This window comes from Cloeon dipterum, chromosome 4, assembly GCF_949628265.1.
Source record: "Cloeon dipterum chromosome 4, ieCloDipt1.1, whole genome shotgun sequence".
In the NCBI taxonomy this organism is placed as follows: Eukaryota; Metazoa; Arthropoda; class Insecta; order Ephemeroptera; family Baetidae; genus Cloeon; species Cloeon dipterum.
This window is the reverse complement of record NC_088789.1, coordinates 12,657,380-12,677,657: the sequence shown is the minus strand read 5'-3', so window position 1 is coordinate 12,677,657 and position 20,278 is coordinate 12,657,380. Positions and strand designations below refer to the sequence as shown.

The window sequence follows — 20,278 nt, the reverse complement described above, 5'->3', positions numbered from 1 at the left end:
TGCAACAAAAAAAAATCGCGTTTGGTTTTTGAGCTGTTTTATACGCTATTTTATGACGGTGGAAAAAGTTACTGATTCCTTTAGGCTAAATTTTTCGCCAGCTCTTTATTATAATCACATTGTAATATATTGCACGGTGGTAAACTTAATAGTGGAGTTAAATGTGAAATTTTTACATGTTTCATACAATGTATAGTATACCGAAAAACTTAAGAGTGAACTTTTGCTATACTCGTAATTTCTTTAACATTTGTGCTTGTTTTCGATTTTTAACCATCAATACATGCAATTAATAATCTCTTATTATTTTATTTTATATTATTACTATTCAATGATAATATCAGGGGTGTAGTATATAACTAGAGATTTGCGTAGGGCTGTGATAGTGATATGTAGTGATTGTGTGCTGAACGAATGCAAAAATGTTCAGCTAACCTAGCTAACCAAGCTAACATTGTGTATGGGGGGGGGAGCCGACGGAGAGTGGTCTGTCGGTCAGTTATGTTTGTGTGTGTACGTAGTAAGAAGAGAGGGAATGGTCTCTACGGTCTCTACTCTACATAGTGCGAACGAAGCAGATAGCCAGCCAATAAACATGCTCGCTACTCATGCTTTCTGTTCTCTCAGTTCTCTGATTCGTTGCTGGCTGCCACGGCTGTTTTAGTTATTTTTCTACCGCCGCCAAAGTTTGGCGTCGAGTTTCAAATGTTCGCGGGCATCACTCAACTGTTCGTGTCTTTAATGAAGAGCTAGGAAATCTTCCTTGAAATTTATTGATTGTAAACCTTCCCGTCTAGAAGTAGTGATGCAGTTAAAGATTTCGTTGAAAATTCTGAAACCAAGTTGGTAGTGATGTAAAGGGCCATAAGAACGTCGTATTTCGGACGTCCGGGCGATCGCAGGGATCAAATCAGCGGCCCAAACTGAAGACCAAGGTTGGTGTAATAGGGACTGTCAGGCACGGTGGTTGCCTAGACCCGGCATGGGGATCGCGAGGCAGCCAAAATTTGTCAATAACTCGGGTGTAAGATGGCGGATTTCCAAGTATTATTCACCTGTACGTTGATGGGGGTATTGTGTAAATTTAGACTCTTCATTGACTCTGGATTTTTTATTAATGCCCAAAACATTCCGAGTGCGCTTGTTACATTCCTTGGGGTCTGTTGGGCCCTCTACTTGAGGTATGGCTATCGTTAGAAGCGCGCCGATGTTGTAATATAGTAACTGCCATTGAAATAAAATGCACTTGCGTACAGTGAGCGGATACATTTTAATGCCCTGTTGCTAACCAGCATGTCTAGCAATTTTTTTATCTCTCATCTCGCTCTGTGTCATGCGTTACGTTTACGATATTATTCATCTTGCTGTGGGCCGACGTGATTTTCATCCGTTATCCCTACAGTTGTGCAGAATCGCGCGTTAGAAACAAGAAATTGGCCAGTTTCGTCACCGCTTGTAACGATACTCCGATGATCATTGCGGGAGGCGGAGGAGGGAAATTGAATGACTCATTTTGCCTAATTTTTTGCTCGTATCGCAGGAGATGTCAGAGAACGAACCGGGTGGCGGGGTCCTAAAGCCCCCGGTGCGAAACCTGCCGAAGAAGAGGAAATTTGACCCGAGTGAATTGGAGGAAGACAACTGCAGCCCGGTCACCGACAAAGGTGGGAGGAAAAAGCGCGTGAATCATCCTCAGTTGCGCACCTGTGTAGAATTCCTTGAACAATGAACTATTAATCACCTCCGTTCTCTTTACTATCTTTACGCAGAACTTGTTTTGTTGCACAGTATTAATTAGCCGTAACCCTGCACGTGCATTTTTACGCGCTATCATGGTACAACTTTAAAGGCTCTTACTACATCCTGCTCTTTCGATAAAACATTGCCATTGTTTTAAAAAAATCATTTTACATCCATAATGAGTCATAATTAATTTTTAAGATGCTTCCTTTTAGTCGAGAAGGAATGTCATTGAAAATAGTTTTAACTGATATAAGTTTACTTTCCTATTATCATTTCAGTATAATGCTTTCATTCCAAAGAAATATTCAATATCAAGCCATGTTTTAATTCTTCAAGGCAATACAAGGATATCGGCGACGGTTCTGGTTAGTTCCATCCCTGCCAGTAATGAGTACAACCCAGTTCAGGGTGCACCGATCGACTACTCCTCATACTACCCACCAAGCTCAGCTAGCCATGGCTCAGTGGGACCTCTGTCACTGCAGCCTCCACCTGTCCAGATTTCACCCCCTGCGCCTATGCCAGCCGCTCACCACAAAACCGACGTGGCCCCTTATACGGTTGCCAAGGAGGTGAGAATTTTAGATACCACCTTTGTTATACCCGAAAGCTTCATTGCTGCAATTAGAGTCAGCACTCTTGGAATCACATACTATACACAATACACATAACAGGAAGGAAACTTTGCTCATAAGCAAAAGCTGTTTTAACTGTTGAACCTCTGATCAAAATTACTGTCAAAATCGCTGCAAATGTTTTACACTTAGGAGCTTTTACAGACTGGCCCTCACTGCTGCATTGACCTTCAAGATTTTGTTGGCCATCGAGTTTTGGCCAGAAGCAAATACAACCCACAAATTTACCGGCCCGGTACAATATCCAACGTCTTGATGAACACTGGAAACCAGGCGGGAGGGGTAACAGTGACCCTTGACCGCACCAGCATTAACGAAGAACCTGTCAGTCTGCTTTACGGAAATGTTTTTGTTGATAGTAAGTTCTGCTGGCAAAACAATTTGAATTAATATCTTTGGGATCTTGTGCTTCACATTGATAAAATAATTGCCAAGATCAAGTTACATTTGCTGGTTATTTGGTTGTGTCACTTTAACATGAATGAAGTTGAAAATTTTGAACAACCTCCTTCAATTTTACTTTGCGCTGACTTTGAGATTTTATTGTGTTTATATTTAGTCACTTCATTGCACATTTACTCAAAGGATTTGGCAGAGTATTAATGGCGCTGTTTACTTCTTTCATAGGCCCGCTTGATGTTGTTTCTGACATATGTCCAAGTATGAGTCAGCTCAGTCAGCTGAGTGGAAGGTTTTCCTTTGCTGTAAAAGATAGCCACCCAGAGGTCCGATACCTTTCTGCTATAATTTGTCAGGTAATTACTACCAAAGCATTTGTTTAACAATCTGAGTGAGGATAGGAGAGATAATGAAGCAGCAATTACGTTGCTTTCCCATTCATATAGCATTAGGAGGGAAACATGATCTAAGTTGCCCCATCCCAATGTTAACTATCCTAAGCCCACTGATGTTGAGGTTTGTTAGTTAATTGTTGTTACCTGTTGGTAATTTCCAGATATACTCAAATCCATTGCAAGTGTTGGTTGAGATACGCATGGGTGATGCAACATTTAGGCGCCTAGTGAAACGCGCACACCTGCGAATTTTGCAAGCACCCTGGGCAGAGGAGCTGGCTCATCATGCTGAGAACCACGCCGAGCCTTTGTCATATGTGACCAAAGTGCCGGTGCCGCTACCAGCGCCTGCGTCTCCCCTTCCTACTTCGCACCAAAACCTGGTGCCATGCACGCCTATGATGTACCGTCACTCTGCGACTTCGCCCCTCAACAACAACAACCCTTCAGGCCCAATGCCTATACCTTCAGTCACGACTGCACCAGCCATTCTGCGTGTGGCTTCTCCCCACGCTGCCAACCTGTCATCCACGGCCTCAACTTTGACTGTACCTGTAGTACAAAATAACCACCAACATGCCGAAGCTGATTTCCGGCGCAAGCAGTTTGACGAATTTGTCGACTCAGATGATGATTTGCGGAAAGAAGACATCATGTTTCCTTCAGAAATTGGTAATTTTATTAATTTCACTTTTGTTTTCTTTTGTTGTGAAATACATTTATTTTTATTTTTTTTATAAACTCTGCTTTACCAATGAAGGCAATTGTATTATAGATGTGAAAATATCAGAAACAGGGAGTAGCAAACGATCATCTGTGCAAAGCCGTGGCTCTTCCTGCTGTGACCAGATAAACAGTGGTGGTTCTGTCACACCAAGCCGCTCACAGACCACCACACCTCACCACTACAAAAAGGGCGACGTTGTTCGTACTCAAAGTGGCATAAGGAAGAAGTTCAACGGCAAGCAGTGGCGGAGGCTGTGCTCTCGGGAGGGTTGTAACAAGGAATCTCAGCGCAGAGGCCACTGCTCTAGACACTTAGCGCTTAAGAACAGTGTCACGCCATCCTCTGGAAGGTAAGCTTGGATTACTACAATCCAAGTGCTCGAAGTTTTTAACTGTTTCGTTCAGGGAGTCTGAGGAGCCTTCACCTATCTTCACCAGTCAGTCCAACACGCCAAATCCTACGCCACTGCCAGGACCTCCAGCCAGTAATACTAATGGAAATGGGAACAATGGCAATCAGGTTAGAGCCTCTGCTCTGCGACTGAACAGTAGAAACTTTGATGCAGAGGAAACTGAAGCTGCTAACATCATGGGTAAAAGCGGCTAAAATATTTAAATACCTTGCATTATCTCAATTTTTTTAAGTTTCCCTGGGAACTTCAAAACCAGCAACACCAGAAGTCACCCAGGCCCAACAAAATGCACACTCCAACTTCCATCAGTCCCGGTCTCCTATTGGGGCTTCTACTAACCTGTTTGTCCCTATCGTGAGCCACAGTGACCAGAAACCAGCCAACAGATTGCTTTCTCCCCACAATGTCAGTCCTGTTCCCAAGCAATTTGGGAATTATAACAACCAACAGAACCTTATCAGGTACAGCACGCCTTTTGATACGTTTTTTTTTTCATTAACTCGAATCGCCTCACAGGCCTGAGATTGTTCGTCCGCATATGCTTATTTCAAAAGTCCCTGTACAAACAACAGCGATGCAAAATCTGTCACAAAGAACACATCAGCAGTTGCCACAGCAGCATGCGCCACAACTGCCTCAACAGCAACAACAAACTCAGCAACAAGTGATCTCAGAAAATTCTCATCCCACATCCACAGTTAACTCAACTTCAACCACTGCCCCAAACTCGAACCAAACAAGTGTAATTAGGATCAGTCCTAGTCCAAACGTGAAGAACTGGACCAACGAGCAGCAAGTTGCTTTGTTGAATTACACCATTAATGAGGTACTGACCGTTCATCATCACTTATATGGTCGCTAATGCTAATTTGCTTTAACAAACAGCAAAATCAAGGCCAGCCTTTGTTGCAGAAGGCACTGACAACTCAGAAGCAACTGACTCTGTATACTGTTCAGTCCAACAAGTCCAACCCTGAGCACTCGATTATTTGCGTAGCTGTGCAGCAGACTGACAACAAACATAACTCTGATGAGAATCACGTCACACCCAAATTCCAGCCAGTAATCGTTGGACCAACACACATTGTACCAGTTGTCTCCCCAGAAACGAGAGGTGTGTAAGGGGTAGTTGGATAATCTTGAAACATATTTGATCTGGAGAAATAATGAATTTACTTTCAATACTCCTAATATCTAACTTTTTTAGTTCAGGTGTTTTTATTGAAGTCTTGTAGTTTCAGAGCCGAACACTGCCACAGCTGCTATTACATACCCGTGGACCAATTTGGTTCCTATCTTACCGGCCGCTACTGCAAATTCTGTACTTGTGAAACCACCAACGGCGAGCCAGCAAAATAGCATTGCCAATAACTTGACAAACAACAAAGTTGCCAATGCAGAAGCGCACCCTCCACTTGCTCCACCTTGCAAACCAGAGGTATGTTGTAGATTTTTGCAGTTTTTAAAGACACTTCAATGCTTCCATTTTAGCGGAAAAATTCTCTTGTTGAGGAAAAGATGGACATCGAGACCAGTGCCGAGTTAGATGATGATGTGTTTGAGCCTGAACCAAACAGCAGCAAAGAAGATCAAGTAGCTGGTGATAAACGACGATCTCAAAGTCTCTCTGCTCTACCAAGTCCAGTGAAGGTATCTCCTTTGACTTTTTTTTCCAACCAAAAACTGACTGTCGTTGATTTGCAGGGCAAAGATAGAATACGACGTCCGATGAATGCTTTTATGATATTTAGCAAGAGACACAGAGCTCTTGTGCATCAACGCCATCCAAACCAAGATAACAGGACTGTCAGTAAAATTTTAGGTGAATGGTGGTATGCATTGGGAACTGATGAGAAAACGCGATATCATGAGCTCGCTTCAGAGGTACATTATTTAGGTGTGTGTTGACAACAGAAATTATATTTCTGGCTTTGCAGGTTAAAGAGGCACACTTCAAAGCTCATCCTGAGTGGAAGTGGTGCTCAAAAGACAAAAGAAAAAGTTCTTCTGGAAAGAATGATCTTAGTCAGCCAAGCACACCCAAAGAACCTTTGTCCAAGGAAGGTGAAGAAGGCAAAGAAGGTCCAATGATTGATCTAAAATGTGCTGAGAATGTCAACTCTGACTCAGAATCAGAAAATGAAACTCTGATTGAAAACAAAGTGTTTCCACAGCAAAGGTACTCAATGTCACATCAAAATAGAGCTTTGTAAAAAATCTACAACTGCAGGTTCAGTCCTGTTGCTTCAAACAACGGCAAGACTCCAGGAATCGGGCCAAGTACTTTATCAAAAACTTCGCAAATCCCTACTAGTGAGCCTCACCAGCAAGTACAAGTTTCACTTTTGAAAAGCCAGGCGTCCTCTCAGCCTGTAGGGCTAGATGCAAAAAAAGAGGCAGTGCCTCAGTCGCCCAGCTCTCAAAATGATAACTCCACAACTTGCAGACCGAAGCCAATTAAAATGAGGTAATTCTTTGTCCTTTTCCTGTTTATTTTTGCATTTATGTTCAAATTGTGTTTGATTTTATGTTGTTTAATTTTTTGGTTTCTGCTTTCTTTTTGTTTCCAAAACAGTTTACTCCTACCTCACAGATTGCCTTCTGACAGCTCAAGCCCAACGTACAGTCCATTCAGCCCAACTAACTTGCCTCAGCCATCGCCGACGCCACACAAGTTCCCATACTCTCCACAAAACCCAGCTGGCCTTTCAAAATTCCAACCCACTGGTGGTGCTTTCCTGCCTACTAGCCCAAAGGTCAAGACTCACATGCAGGCCAAGTCGTTTGGGCAGCAGCAACAACAACAGCCACACCCACAGCAACAATCAGGAACAGTAACATTCGTGAGATTGTTGCAACCAATGTCCCAAGCTTCGACAGTTCCTGCTACTGGCACGCAGAGCGTGCTTTACAGTTTAGCTGCACAAACATCGGCTCCCAGCTCCACGGCACAGACTGTCATTGTGACCAAGAGTCTGCCATCGCCAGCTCCTGCTGCTACTCAAAAGCATCCCCAAGAGGTAGATACCTACTCAAGCTTTTGATTGAGTTGCTGCTGACTTGTACCAAGCATTTGAAGTCTGATAATCTATGACTGTGCTAATAATTTTTGTATTTAATAATGGTCTAAAATTTGATCAAAGATTGTTAATGTATATTTATCAAGACATAATGTAGCTTAGCTGAGACTATAATATCATTGTTCTTCCAGGCAAAGCAATCAAAGGCTGATCCTGAAACCAATGAAAATGGGCAGCCTTTTGTGTTAGCTCCAACGCCGGCTCAACTTGGCAAAGCTCCGTTGCAAAGACGCAAAGGTATGAAATAAAATTATGAAAATGATTTAAACTCTAAAGTGGATTCCTAGCTTCTACAGCTTCTGAAGGTTCGCTCAGCAACCATGGTTCTTCATCGGGTGGCTTGCTTCCTGAAAACCAAGATAAAGAACCGGTTCCTCCAAGCCCAAGTGGCTCAACAGGCTCGATGCCTATTTCCCCAGCTTGCAAGAAGAGTTTCTTTAAGAAAAATATAGAGGATGGAATGGACAAGTGAGTTCATCATTTAGAGCCATAGAACTATTGAGCTATTTTATGGTATTTTCAGGGTGCTTGAGACGGTCAACTTTGAAGCAAAGTTTTCATCTTTACCGCAGTTTAAACCACACGAGGGAAAGTCTCCCAGTGTCATCCCTAACACCAGTCCAAGGGTGTTTGTACAGGTACATGTATGGCCTTTATGTGTATTTACTGTCCATCTCACAACTATTTGATCTCTGCAGAGTTATCGGAAGAAATCGATTGCTGAAGAAAGGGAAGAGAGCAGTCAGCCTGCCACACCACATACAAGTAACATGATGCTGGAGCCACTTCCGCCACCTTCATCAAATCCTGAAAGCGCGAATTTAATGCCGTCAGCCAGACTTGTCGGTCAAACTTTCTTCCCGCCAGATTTCAATCCTGAAAACCCATTCAGAGGCAAGTTATATAAAATGCTGATAGAATAGGCATACATTTTTGCAGTTAAAATAATTTTTAAGTTTTCTGCTTTAATTTTTGAAGAAACCCAATTTTAAGCGCAATATTTAACTTAGTATTTTTATGTTAGAAGAGGATGCAGTAGCTGCCAGTCCTCGAACGCCAAAGACACCTAGGACCGCCTCAGGACCACCCAACTCAGCAAGCAATGAGTCGGGAGATAGAGGGCATAGACGCGTTCTGGAGCAACGAAGAATTTTGGTCATGGAGCTCTTCAATAATCATGGATTTTTCCCATCAACTGAAGCCACTTCCAATTTCCAAGTATGATTTTTTTGTAACTTTTTGTGGTAACATTCTAAGTCTTTCCCTGATCAGGCTGAACATGCTGACTTGTTCCCCACCAAGGGTGCTCTCCAATTGAAAATTAGAGAGGTGAGGCAGAGGCTTAAGGCCAGCACGACCATCAAGATACCTAGTACACCAACACCAGGCAGTCCAGCTGTCAATCAGAATAATCAGGGTTAGTGTTTATCTTCCTCAAGTAGTGGCTGATCTTGCATGTTAAATTTGTTTATCCTTCCGCAGCAGCTGCAGGAGCTTCAGCCAATTCAACGCCGACAACTAGTAGCCAAAACAACTCTTAGGTACAGTTTAGTGTTATCTGACCGAACACGATTTTTCTCTGGCAAAATCCGCTGTGGTTAGCTAGAAAATGTGAATTGAGAGTGGTCAACACTATGGTTCACATGAAGTAGAACCAATTTTGAGTATTTTGATGAAGATTTTGGAGATGTCGTAGTTGGTGAACATTTACCTGCACCTTACAAAATTGGAGCAAGCGTAATAGTGAAAATAGTTTTATTTTCACCACTATATGACATGCACAAATTTTTTTAGACTTTGTATTTTTATCAAGGGCCAGTACTTACCTTTTATTTACTGGCAGTTAAATTTTAGACCCATCGGTTCCTTGCAATTAAAGTTTTTTGGACTCCAGTTACCTTAATTTACTGCAATGAGCATGCCAATTTTACTTATTTGCCAACTGGAAAACTTGATTATCACATTTTCCCAGCTTATATTAAAAAATATGTTTGCAATTAGAGTGCTTCCTGTTGAAAAATGATACTATTAATTTAGTAATTAATTGATAAGGTGACGGTATTATTACAACATTATTGATTAATTTTATGTTGCACTGATAAATTAATGTACATAATAATGATAAAAGTTTCCACCATCAATGGGAAGCCCACAAATTTTTAGCATTTAAGTCGAATTTAAACAGATGAGTGTTGTAGTGGCAAAGAGGTGATATTTAAGAAACTGGAAAGAAGTTGAAGAGCAAGGATCAGAAAAATGGGTAGTAAGTTAAAATAAGTGGAGTTCTTGTTAATTAAGGACTTAAAGAATATGTAATTAGATTGATACGAGAGCATTAAAAGTAGTCGTCCTATCAATCGAACAATTCTTTCTCACTCACTGTACAACTATTGTAATTCTCCATATGTTGATTGCCTTTTCTGATAGTTGCAAAAGCTGGCAGTAATTAGTACACATTTGAGGGTGCGAATTCTATGCACGGGCTAGCCCATGTTCTCCCCACATGCTCTTGAGCGTTTCGGATCTCACACGCGAACTCCCAAATCCGCTTGCTCATTCTAAAATGATAAAAGAGTCCCTCACCGACAAGTCAATCGTTAAGCAATAAAACTCGGAGCAGTAATTCAAGACAACTGCTCGCTGGTAGAGAGAAACTTACCCGAGCCGCCACAGTTCTGAGCTTTTGCAACGCACTCATTTCTTATCGGGAATAAACTTGAATGTGTTTTCAATCATAAATGTTTCTCTTTACACAGTGTAAGGTCTAGCGCCGCGTTTTGGTTCGGGAAAAGAAAGATTTCAGGACCCCGCCTTCCCAATTTCGGAGGGATTTTGAAAGACTGAACCTTGAATTTGCAATATTATTTTTTACGTTTTGACATTTTAGGCTCAAAATTTTTAGTTCTCGCTAATTTTAACCCTATTTTTCTACGTCTCGCATTATTTTTCTAAATTGTAGCTCCGTCGCTTGTACGCGCAGCTCATTTAAGAGCTTATTCTCGATCCTACTTTTCCATTCCAACGAACACTTTCCTGAACTGACCGAGGGCGCTCCGTCTCGGGCCAAGCGCGCGCCGGGCTATCTTATTCAATGTTGATCATTATTTGTACATACATCTCTTTTCTCTTGCGTGTTGTCAGAGCGATGCAAACGAAGCAAGTTGTACAAGCAGCCCTCCATTTACCTGACCCGAGGCCGCTTCCCGCACTGCCGCGTGACCACCATTATTGACCAATTAAGACTGCGAAAGTGGACATACTTGCTTTAATTTAAAAGACACGCGACCTGTACTACGAGTCATAAGTTAACGCGCCGTCGGGCGGGACATTTTAAGCAACTTTTAGGCCTTGTCTTTGGAGCTCAAAAATGCAACCACGTGCCAGGTCAGGCGGCAGTGCGAGAGGTGCCATCGACGAGAACGGCCCTTTTTAAATGAAATGAAATAGAAAAAAATCAAGATTATTCAAGCAGTTTGAACTGTCTGGAACACGATGTACAAGCACCAATAATTCTTATTATCATTAAATTATTACTGTACCAATTAGAACATTGACAAAAGAACAAATGCCTTAAAGTGAAAATATTATAATTACTATTCAGACGGAACGAGAGAAAGAGAGACGAGTGTCAAGCGAATGAATAAGTAAGCTGTAGAAAAAGTCCCGCTCTGAATTAATCAGTCGTTCGTTCGTCACCGCCGCCACCGCTGCAAAAATGCATTAATTAATTAAGAATGGAGCGTTTTTCCTTCTTGTTCTTCTCTCTGTGTATAAAATTAACGAGAAAATATATAACGCATACAGAAATAGTTATATAAAACGAAACGAGGAAGCAAACAAAATGAAATAAAAACATGAATGAAGTGTAGGAGTTTATCGATAAAAACTTGGGTTTAAGTGTTGACACTGTTGTTTTTAAGTTGTACAACTTTTGTATCAATTTATTTCCTCGGTTAATTTTGCGATGAATACGCTGATTCATATCGTGTATTATATTGACTATTTATGTTCGGATCATGATATGTAACACTACTATTTCTCTTGTTCTCTCTCTATCTGAACCACTAACTTTTTGTTATCTCTTCTGATGAAGCTATTCTACGTTGTGTACTAATAAACAGAGACAGAGAATAACATTTGCTATAATAGTGTTTGGTAAAAAAGTTTAATAAAGACAATCTAACTCAAAATATATCAACTTGTTTTAATGCTATACTCCTAAGCGCAAACTAAGAGTGAATTGTGCTAAATCAATTCTTTCTTTACTATTAGAAAACTTCCTTTTTAAAATAGCCTTTATTATAGTTCAACACGGCTTTTTGCTGCATAAATCATCATAATCAAACAAAAGATTTAAGAACTGAAATATTTTCCTTCGACTTTACCTGGAAAGATGCTTCTTGCTAATTGAAAGTTCTCAAGACACTTTTAATTATCAAATAAAAACCCGTTTAAAGGAGTAAAAAATTAAAAAATCCAATGCATATATACTCTACATACTGATGATAAAAAAATATTCCCCGCGCAAACATGAATGGTATATTCATGCTTGGCTTAAGCAATACCGTTTTTACATTAAATACCACATTTCTTTTAACGTGTAGTTTAAAAGACCCAACGTTTGTTCCCATTGGTTGAACGGATAGAAAAGATCAATGAAATATGAGAATGAATATGAGACGAAAAATATATACTCAAATCACATGACTAGTTTAATAGTAGCATAGTACCGGTCAGGTGGGAGGTGAGAGCCAACTCTGTACGGCGCTTGTAGTGTTTAATGGGAAAGGGTTGGGGTCCAACGAGCCGTGAAAACACAAGCCAAAAGTGATCATCGAGTATCCTGGCCGGTTTAATTAGAAATTAACGCCCGTTGCGCTGCATTGACCGAGAGCGGAGCAAATGAATTGCTTTCGCTAGCCGACGCCACTTGACTTGTTAATTAATAACACGCCTCTCCGCTGACTAAACTGACTTATCTGGTGCGCACAGCTAACCAAACTGAAATAGAGTGTTCTATAGCGCCTTGTAAAGGGTAATTGTATCGCCAACGAACTTGTTTTCAATCAGCGCTCTCACTTAAAAACGCAGATTCACCTACCTGCTTTCAGTCATTCAGTCAATGGATATTCTTGAAATCCTTCTGGAAATTAAAATGGAGCAGCAGGCAGCACAATCAAAATAACTGTTTTAAATTAAACTTTACTAACTGTGGGCACTTCTTTATTTTAGGTTTCCCTTTTCAATCGATAAAAATGGGGGATGCATATATATGGGGCATACATAGTTGCTCTGCTGATCTGCTACAAATTTATTTATAATCTAAATATTAAGGCTTTAAATTGTGGCAACGGATTTAAAAATTAATTAGGCATTATACTCAAACACATTTTACTCTCATTCAGAAGATGTTCAAAATTAAGGAAAAGATGATCAAACGAGACTGCTCTCACCATACCATAACATTAAAGAACAAAATGTAATAAATAATTTTCTTCTATAAGACTACTGGTAAAAGTTATAGAGTAATTTTTATTAAAAATCATCAAAAAAATTTGATGTGACAATGTGAGGCAATTTTCCCGGAAAATCTACCTCTTGGACCCTACAAAATTGAGGGTATTATCTATTCGAGTTCTTATTAAGCTTAAATATCAACCGTTGTGCCAAAAAGTGCCTCTTAGAGGGCAAAAACAATTAATATTTTTTTGCAAAAATAGTTTTTTGGTGTCGTTTATTTTTAAAATTTGAATAGATACATAAGAAAATGGTCTCTCTAATTTTTATTCTATTTCATGGATCATATGTTGCCGTAAGTGTATGTAAACATGCATAAGAAATTTTCAGGATGGGGAAACTTAGTTTTTGAGATACACAGGGTTAAATGTTACAAAAATGTTTTTTTATTTTAACATTTGGAACATGCTGAGATCACCCTTGAGGTCAAACAAGACCATCAGAACATGTGAAAACTTGAACCCTGGGGTCAGGGTAGCCCTTAAGCGATCGGTATTATTTATTACGATATTATATACCGCCGTAAAGAAAATCAGGGAACTAATTGAGTAGGGGCTTACTAAGCACGAAGACAATCAAATAGGAAATAATATTTTTATTTTAAAAATAAAGTAATAAATTTCTCAAATCAAATGTCACCAGGGGTCTAATGATTACAATAGTAGCCTTTGAGGTGTCACAAAATCACAAATAGTCTAATATGAACAGGAATCATTAATTTGGTGTATGGGTTTTACACACGCTAGAGATAAAATGAAAATAATAGCTTCCTAAAAAGAGGGTGGTTTCTTTGATGGAAACACAGGCATTTTATTAGCCCTAAATATTTATTGGATCATACTCATAGGAGATAATTACACAATCATTCCGATTAGTTGCCTCAAGTGTTCAACGTATAATCAATATCTGCGGTCCATACCAATGCAAGTGTTATAATTATGTGCTTATTCTGCAATGCTTTCGTCGAGTATTGATTGATAAACGTGATATGGTCCGAATGCGAGACCTCCATGTAGTCAATAATAATTAGTTATCATAAATGCATTATGCTTCAATATCATTAATAATTTTCCGTTCTACAGACCAAAACAGTTGAACTTCTCATTGATATAATCAATAGTTTTATTATGGTACAAGATTGTTGCGTGAAAAAGTTAAGCGGGGGTGCAAAGTGTCATATTTCAGTTTATTTATTAAACCTTTACACCGCGAGCTTCGGTTACAACTTTACAATTTCGCGCTCTCACACGCATTCCACCACAATTTGTGAGGGTGTGCGATTTGATAAATATATATATATACTGTGAGTTTCGCATAACAACGATGATTAATGTTAATCATAAATATAGTAACCTACAATTTAATCGTTACCCTCTATGTACAATCCTTGTCACATTGTGTAGCGCTCAAACAATCAACCTTCAAATTATTACTCGTCAGAGGGCGTCCAGGGCCTTAATTGCTGATTTAATAATCGGCTCGCCGCGAATAATTAAAATGTACTCTGCTGCTGCTGGTGCGATCGATCTAAACAATAATTACGTCTCACCAATCTGTCAGCGGCCTTTTTCCATCTGTCTGGCTTGCTTGCTTTCCGTCCGTCAGATCCGCGTATTGAAAGGTAATATTTGTGACGAGCAGAGCAAATCACATATATATGACTCTTGAGTATACGCACTACTACATTCGACGGGCTTGTATTTTATTCAAATTCATTTCGTTGTTGCTTTTCCAGAGACAAATAATCTCCTGCGTCGTCAATAATTTTGCACAGCACCAACCAAAATATAAATTATATATTTCTAATGATTTTTGTGTTGTCTTCAATTCAATGGGTGGTCCATTATAATGGAAGAAGTTTGATTAAGTGGGAGATCAAATGCCCTAGGAGTTTGATTTTTATTGTTTTTAAGCATTATTTCGCTTACTGTGTTGAGATTTCAAGAAACAGTACTTTCAAAAATGAACCGATAAGTAGCTTTTGATTTGATAGTTTTGGGGTTTATTTTCTCGAACGACTTTCCACGGCTGAAGTTGACAACGTGCGCCGGCTTTGTTGAATTTTGAGTTCGTCGTTTGGGGGCCAAATTAAATTATGTTTAATTGCAAAGCACGACCTCACTTGCCACATAATCTGCCGTTCAAAAGAATCGTTCTTGGCTGCGGAGAAGTAGTTTCTTAAGAATTAGGTTATCTTAAGATTGGTTCCTTAATCAAAAGGGGAATCACAGAAAAGACTTTCAAGAGAAGTGCATACCCGCGGATTGAAGTAGGTCTCGTCGTTTGCACATGAACATGTTTGTATATATGAACTGAACAAGTGGAGCCGTTGTTCCATTTTTGATTAGCAGTAGTTTTTACACTCTCGCCGAACATTCGCGTATCAACAGCAGACAGTCCAACACGAGACGCACGACATACTTTGTCCATTTAAAACAAGTAGTGTCACACGAATAGTAATAGGTTCATAGAGCTGTGTGTATTAGTGAGTTGATTCTTTTTATCATTATTTTGTTTTCAATTATACAAAGAAGCAGGTACACAAAATAGGTTTCTCGTCTCAAACGCCTTTTATAAGTACATAGTTCATCGCGGGGTTCATATCCTTATCGTGTAAATTTTTATGCTTATTACGTTTTTAGTATGTTTATATCGAGTACACTTGTGTACTAGTTTTGCTTTATGCGTGTGAACGGTTATTTAGAATTATTATTGATGTTTCATCCTCGTAACAAATACCCACACATTGATTTATTCCCCTAACTTTTTTATGATTTACGGCGGGTTGTTTATTAATAATATTAAAAATGAGTGAAACCGACTTTTGGAGTTAGCGTTGACGCAGAAACGCCTATAGGTGCAATATTACGTACTGGAGATGCATAAGATTATCTTCCCTCGCTAAAATTATCTTGTAAAGAGTGACTATTTTCTTGAATAGGCTTTGCAGTTGGGAGACGGGAAATCAATTTTCAATCAGGTTGAGATTTGGTCCGTGGAAATTCCCACCTGGAGAGCTTCTGCAGTTACCCATCGGAAAAGTGTTCCAGCAAATGAGGAGGTCGTTTCCAAATACAGGAGAAACATCGGGCTCAGGAAAGTGCCGGGACGCAGCTTGCACCTTGAGATTGTTTAGTTCCTTTGGAAGCGACCTCCCAACAGTGCGGAGCAATGGGATAATTTATCGCGCATGGTAAGCAGTAGCTGTGACGAAGAGAAAGTTTCTCGTTGGAACAAACACCTCACTCGGCGCGGGGCAACTTTTTTGGCTCGAGACGACGCGTGCATAAACTACTTTAAGTGCGTCGGGAGCAAGCAGGGAGGAGTAATATATATTTCGGGACGGGAGGTTCCGGCAAAGTTGGACAATAATTGTGAAAATGACGTCAGCGCGTGGCAACAAACTATTGATTAATTAATCGAGCGCAACGCTTTTCGGCCGATGCGTTCACACTCGTCCGCTAATAATAATACTACGCGCGCGATAGTGGCGATAATAATATAACTCAGTCCTTCCCTTCCAGCCAATGAATAATTGCGCGCATGCTGTCATTTTACACGCATCTGAAAAAACGGCAAAACCTCGCGTGTTTTCACACAAAAGCTTACGCTGGCGGAAAAATTAAATAATTTCAATGAAAGGGTAGCAAAAATTATTTTTACAAAATTCATAGGATGGAAAATTTGTAAAAATTGGAAATGGAAAGGCAAAACGACCATTTTTTGTTTTGAAAAATGATCAACTTTGACCATAAATTACTACAATTAGAATTATCCTCTTGCGTGATTTTTTTTCGCTGAATCAATACTCAACATTTCATTGAAATACATTTTCACGGCAGCTGTAAACCTTTACAAGGAACACAGAATTTTTTCTCCCAGAATTTTTGTGACATAAGAAGTGAAATTTCACTCTTTGAAAAGTATTGAATTTTTTTGCTTGTGAATTTTTGTAAGAGAAATTTTGTTGCAAGGACGGCGAGTGGCGGAGTTTACGACATTATTTTTGTTTCTAATTTTGGTTTAGCTCATCAATGAGTGCAGTTGATCGTTTTCAATGACCAGTAATTTAACATTTACTGCCATGGTATGAATTTTGATGCACAGGTTAAGTACTGTATGTGAAACAGTGAAAGTCCAATTCGAGAAAGTGCGAGATCATTTTTTAGCCAAACTTCACTCATGGAAACCATTTTTAATTTTCTCCTTTTCTGCAAAGATATCCTTGGTGCTACCAAGCATTGATCCGAATTAATTAAAATTGAGTCGTCCGTCAGATTTAGACATCGCCGCAGCAAAACATCCAGTGTGACAAATCACTTGGATTTCCATCTCTGTCAACAAGAGAGGCTCAAATCCCGGCCGATCTAGCGGACTACAAATTTGTTTGCAGGTGTTCAACGCGGCGGATGATGTTGCTTTGTGCGGCGGCATTCCGCCCACGCCACTCAAAGCGAGAGCATGCACACGCAATCCATTAGCTTATCCAGCGTGTTAATAATGCTATTGTACCAACCGATTAAGCTTGATGCTAATCTAATGTTCGTGTCTTCCAGTGCGGTCGGTTGCGAACGAACCCTATTTGAATGTGTGAGCGCACACATTCACATCGAACCGGCAGGTGCGGCCGCAAACAGAGGACGAGCGCTCGAGGCCCCACTCGGCTGCAATAATTATAGTCGAACTGATTGACGCGGACCATTAATTAGCATTCGTGCGACGTTCCGTCATTTGTTTCCATTCACACGTTCGACACGGCGAGAGTAGTGCTTTCGATTTGAGAAAAAAATTTATTTCCGATGCGAGCGGAACTCGGAGCTTGGTCAATTAAGCTCGGCAAATGGACTTTTGAACTACTTTGCCCGGCTCATTATTTGCGCCGGCCGACTTGGCTCGGTCGTTTCGGTTAGCCCGGCTGATGGAGCAGGGAAAATACGCGAGCGGAAAAATAAAAGCCGAGCCGCCAGAGGGGGTGTGTGAAAAGTTGGCTGCCGGCATCAATCAAAGTTTTCCGCCCTAATGATCTGGCAGATCAGCGCGGCCACAGGTTCCGGGTCAGCCGCCTCGGTCCCAAGCGACGCACGCAACTTTGGCCGAATCCGCGGGGAAAAGCAGGCGTGTGTGGACCAGAGCGGCGCCGCCACGCCGTTTGCCAGCCCCAATTTGGGCCGGAAAGGTCAGAGGGTGGCGGATCGCAGGCATGGAATTAAGGCCCACTCAACCGTGGCTAAAAGCTCGATGTTTAATTAGAATACAGACGCGCGCGCCGGGTGTTGCTCCGTCCGCGATTTGCAAATCCAGCCTGCAGGTGGTCTTTTAAAAATTTGATCCGCGCTCTAAGTGATTTTTTTCTCCCCTGAATTTTACGCCCTCGTAAAAATCCTCCGGCCGGGCCTCTCTGCTCCATAAAACAACGGACTCTTTTTGTCCCTCGCCGCTTTTCATTCTTCAAAAATCTCGTTGGTCAAGTTAGCGTCTTCTTGCGCCATGAATCACGGTGAAAAACTAGACGCCATGCACTTTGAGGATTGCACATCAGAGCTATTCTTGGTGGAAATTTATTCGCTCGCAAAAAAAGAGGAAAAATGCCATTCAGGCACAATCTCTGCGCGCGTGTGCCGGGCGGATGTGTGTAAAAATCAACGAGACATGCACGCGTCGAGAATCGATAAAAAGAACCGGAAAAAGCAGAATCTCGCTGTGTACGCGAACATTTCGCTCGCAACAGACGTATGTACGGGCACGCTGCCATATTTCAACTGGCAAAAGTGAGAGAGGGATTGCTGCAGCGCGCGTGTGCAATACAAATGAACACCATTATTAGCGAGAGTGTGATTTTCTCTGCTGGTATTTACATATTAAAGTAATGAATGCCAAGAGAGGGAGGAAAGCAGCCGCGTGCGTTATCCCTCCGCCACTGCCATTGTTTCTCCACAAAAGCGGGTCTCCATTGTCCGTCGAATTATTTCATATATGCGCTACTTTTCCAGGGAATGGCTCCTGGGAAGAAGTCCAAATCCCAGCACAGCTGCCGCTTTTTGCATCAGCCGGTAGAAATTTCACTTTGGGACTAGCGGAAACTTTTAGGAGAAGATTATGTTTGTTGCTTCTGAGAAATGCATTATTTCGCTTAAGTACCTTGTCGAGGAAATAACACTAGCACAAAAGAATGCCGTGTTAAATAATGAGACGTGTTGCTTCAATGTTTTATTTTTTGCTTACTGCTAAATTTCAACTAATCGTGCAAAATTGAGATCGTATGAAGAAACGGTGAGTTCGCTTGCGAACGCGTGCGAATGCTTGACAATCGAACGCCACAAAGCGAAATTTTACCCTACCGTCTACGAGAACTGTTCAAGGTCAGTGAATTTGGAAGAAATAACCTATTTACAGCAAATTCACGTTTTTTCGTAACTGAACAGGTATACAATGTCAATATATGATCAATTTCTGTCACCAATTATCCGATTGTGCACTCACAAAAAACACAGTCCTGCCAGCCGATGATAAGGAACACGCGGCGGTGATTCGTTCGTACTCTTTTTATTACAAAATCTCGATTCCATCTTCAATTATATAAATGCTATCGCATCCGCGATGGGTTTACTTTACAAATCTGAACCGTGCACAAAAAGCAAAACGCTGTCGGTAGATGCATTTGAAGTTGATTTCGCGTGCCAATGGCCTTTTAATCTTTCGGAGTAGTAGCTTGTGTGTGTATGTGATATTAAAACCTTTTGTCTGCCGACAACTTAATCTCTGACGAATACAAACTCATTGTAGTGGTTCCACCTGTTCTCTTCGGCGTCCATGCCTGGCTTGAGTGGCTCGTTGAGTGCACCTGCTGTCCCTGATCCGCAGCTCGCAACACATCTGGAACAAAAAGCACAAACATCATGCAGCAGCCAGGTATGCTGGGTGGGCACAAAGCCGTTGTCGGCGCCGCTTGCCGATTGCATTATTTACCGCCGCGCGCCGCTCAATAATAGACGAATCCAGGGCCCACAGGCCCCTGTGCTTTTCAGCCTCCGCTAATGGAGCCCGATTAAATATTCAGCCGACCTGACGTGAATCGCGCGGAATTTTTAATCAGGCTGCGCCGCAAATTTCTCAACTTTCGATAGAGCTGCGTCGCCGTTTTCCTTTCGAGGCGCGGAAAGTTAGGCAACGCGCATATCATCCGTGCAGTGCGGTTGCCAAACTCCCGACTCAGCGTGCGTTTCAAAAGCTGGATAATGTTGAGAGGCGCAAAACTTTTTCCAGCAAAAGTTTTAGCGAAACAAATACACGCACAGCGCCAAGAGGCGGGCGTCGGCCGGGCAAATATTTGCAGAATCCTGAAACTCTTTATTTCCTAGTTTACCGAGTAA

General features: G+C 41.1%; 2 protein-coding genes across 11 annotated transcripts in view; one reads left to right on the top strand and one right to left on the bottom strand.

The window, feature by feature from the left end:
* Window positions 1–793: 793 nt before the first annotated feature.
* cic (Putative transcription factor capicua) lies at window positions 794–11,583 on the top strand. 10 transcript variants are annotated; one of them, XM_065487781.1, is made up of 25 exons: window positions 794–935; window positions 1,541–1,664; window positions 2,080–2,315; window positions 2,523–2,736; window positions 3,006–3,133; window positions 3,334–3,844; window positions 3,933–4,248; window positions 4,304–4,491; window positions 4,544–4,772; window positions 4,828–5,137; window positions 5,197–5,425; window positions 5,547–5,749; window positions 5,803–5,961; window positions 6,016–6,195; window positions 6,249–6,490; window positions 6,542–6,778; window positions 6,884–7,331; window positions 7,523–7,628; window positions 7,679–7,859; window positions 7,915–8,029; window positions 8,090–8,285; window positions 8,416–8,609; window positions 8,664–8,808; window positions 8,874–8,932; window positions 10,533–11,583. In XM_065487781.1, exons 2-24 carry the CDS (start codon window positions 1,544–1,546, stop codon window positions 8,930–8,932), a joined length of 4,947 nt encoding a protein of 1,648 aa, XP_065343853.1. In that variant the 5' UTR covers window positions 794–935; window positions 1,541–1,543; the 3' UTR covers window positions 10,533–11,583. The 10 variants fall into 10 exon arrangements, with proteins under 10 accessions (XP_065343853.1, XP_065343862.1, XP_065343861.1 ...); XM_065487790.1 differs by having other exon boundaries at window positions 3,963–4,248; window positions 8,874–11,583; XM_065487789.1 differs by having other exon boundaries at window positions 5,224–5,425; window positions 8,874–11,583.
* A 2,133-nt stretch (window positions 11,584–13,716) lies between these two features.
* The window catches only part of Ktl (BTB/POZ domain-containing protein Ktl), a 55,294-nt gene continuing 48,732 nt past the window's right edge, over window positions 13,717–20,278 (bottom strand). Inside the window, exon 4 of the mRNA XM_065489146.1 lies at window positions 13,717–19,781. Coding sequence (XP_065345218.1) covers window positions 19,661–19,781 — 121 coding nt within the window. The 3' untranslated portion in view covers window positions 13,717–19,660. The remainder of the gene's footprint in view (window positions 19,782–20,278) is intronic.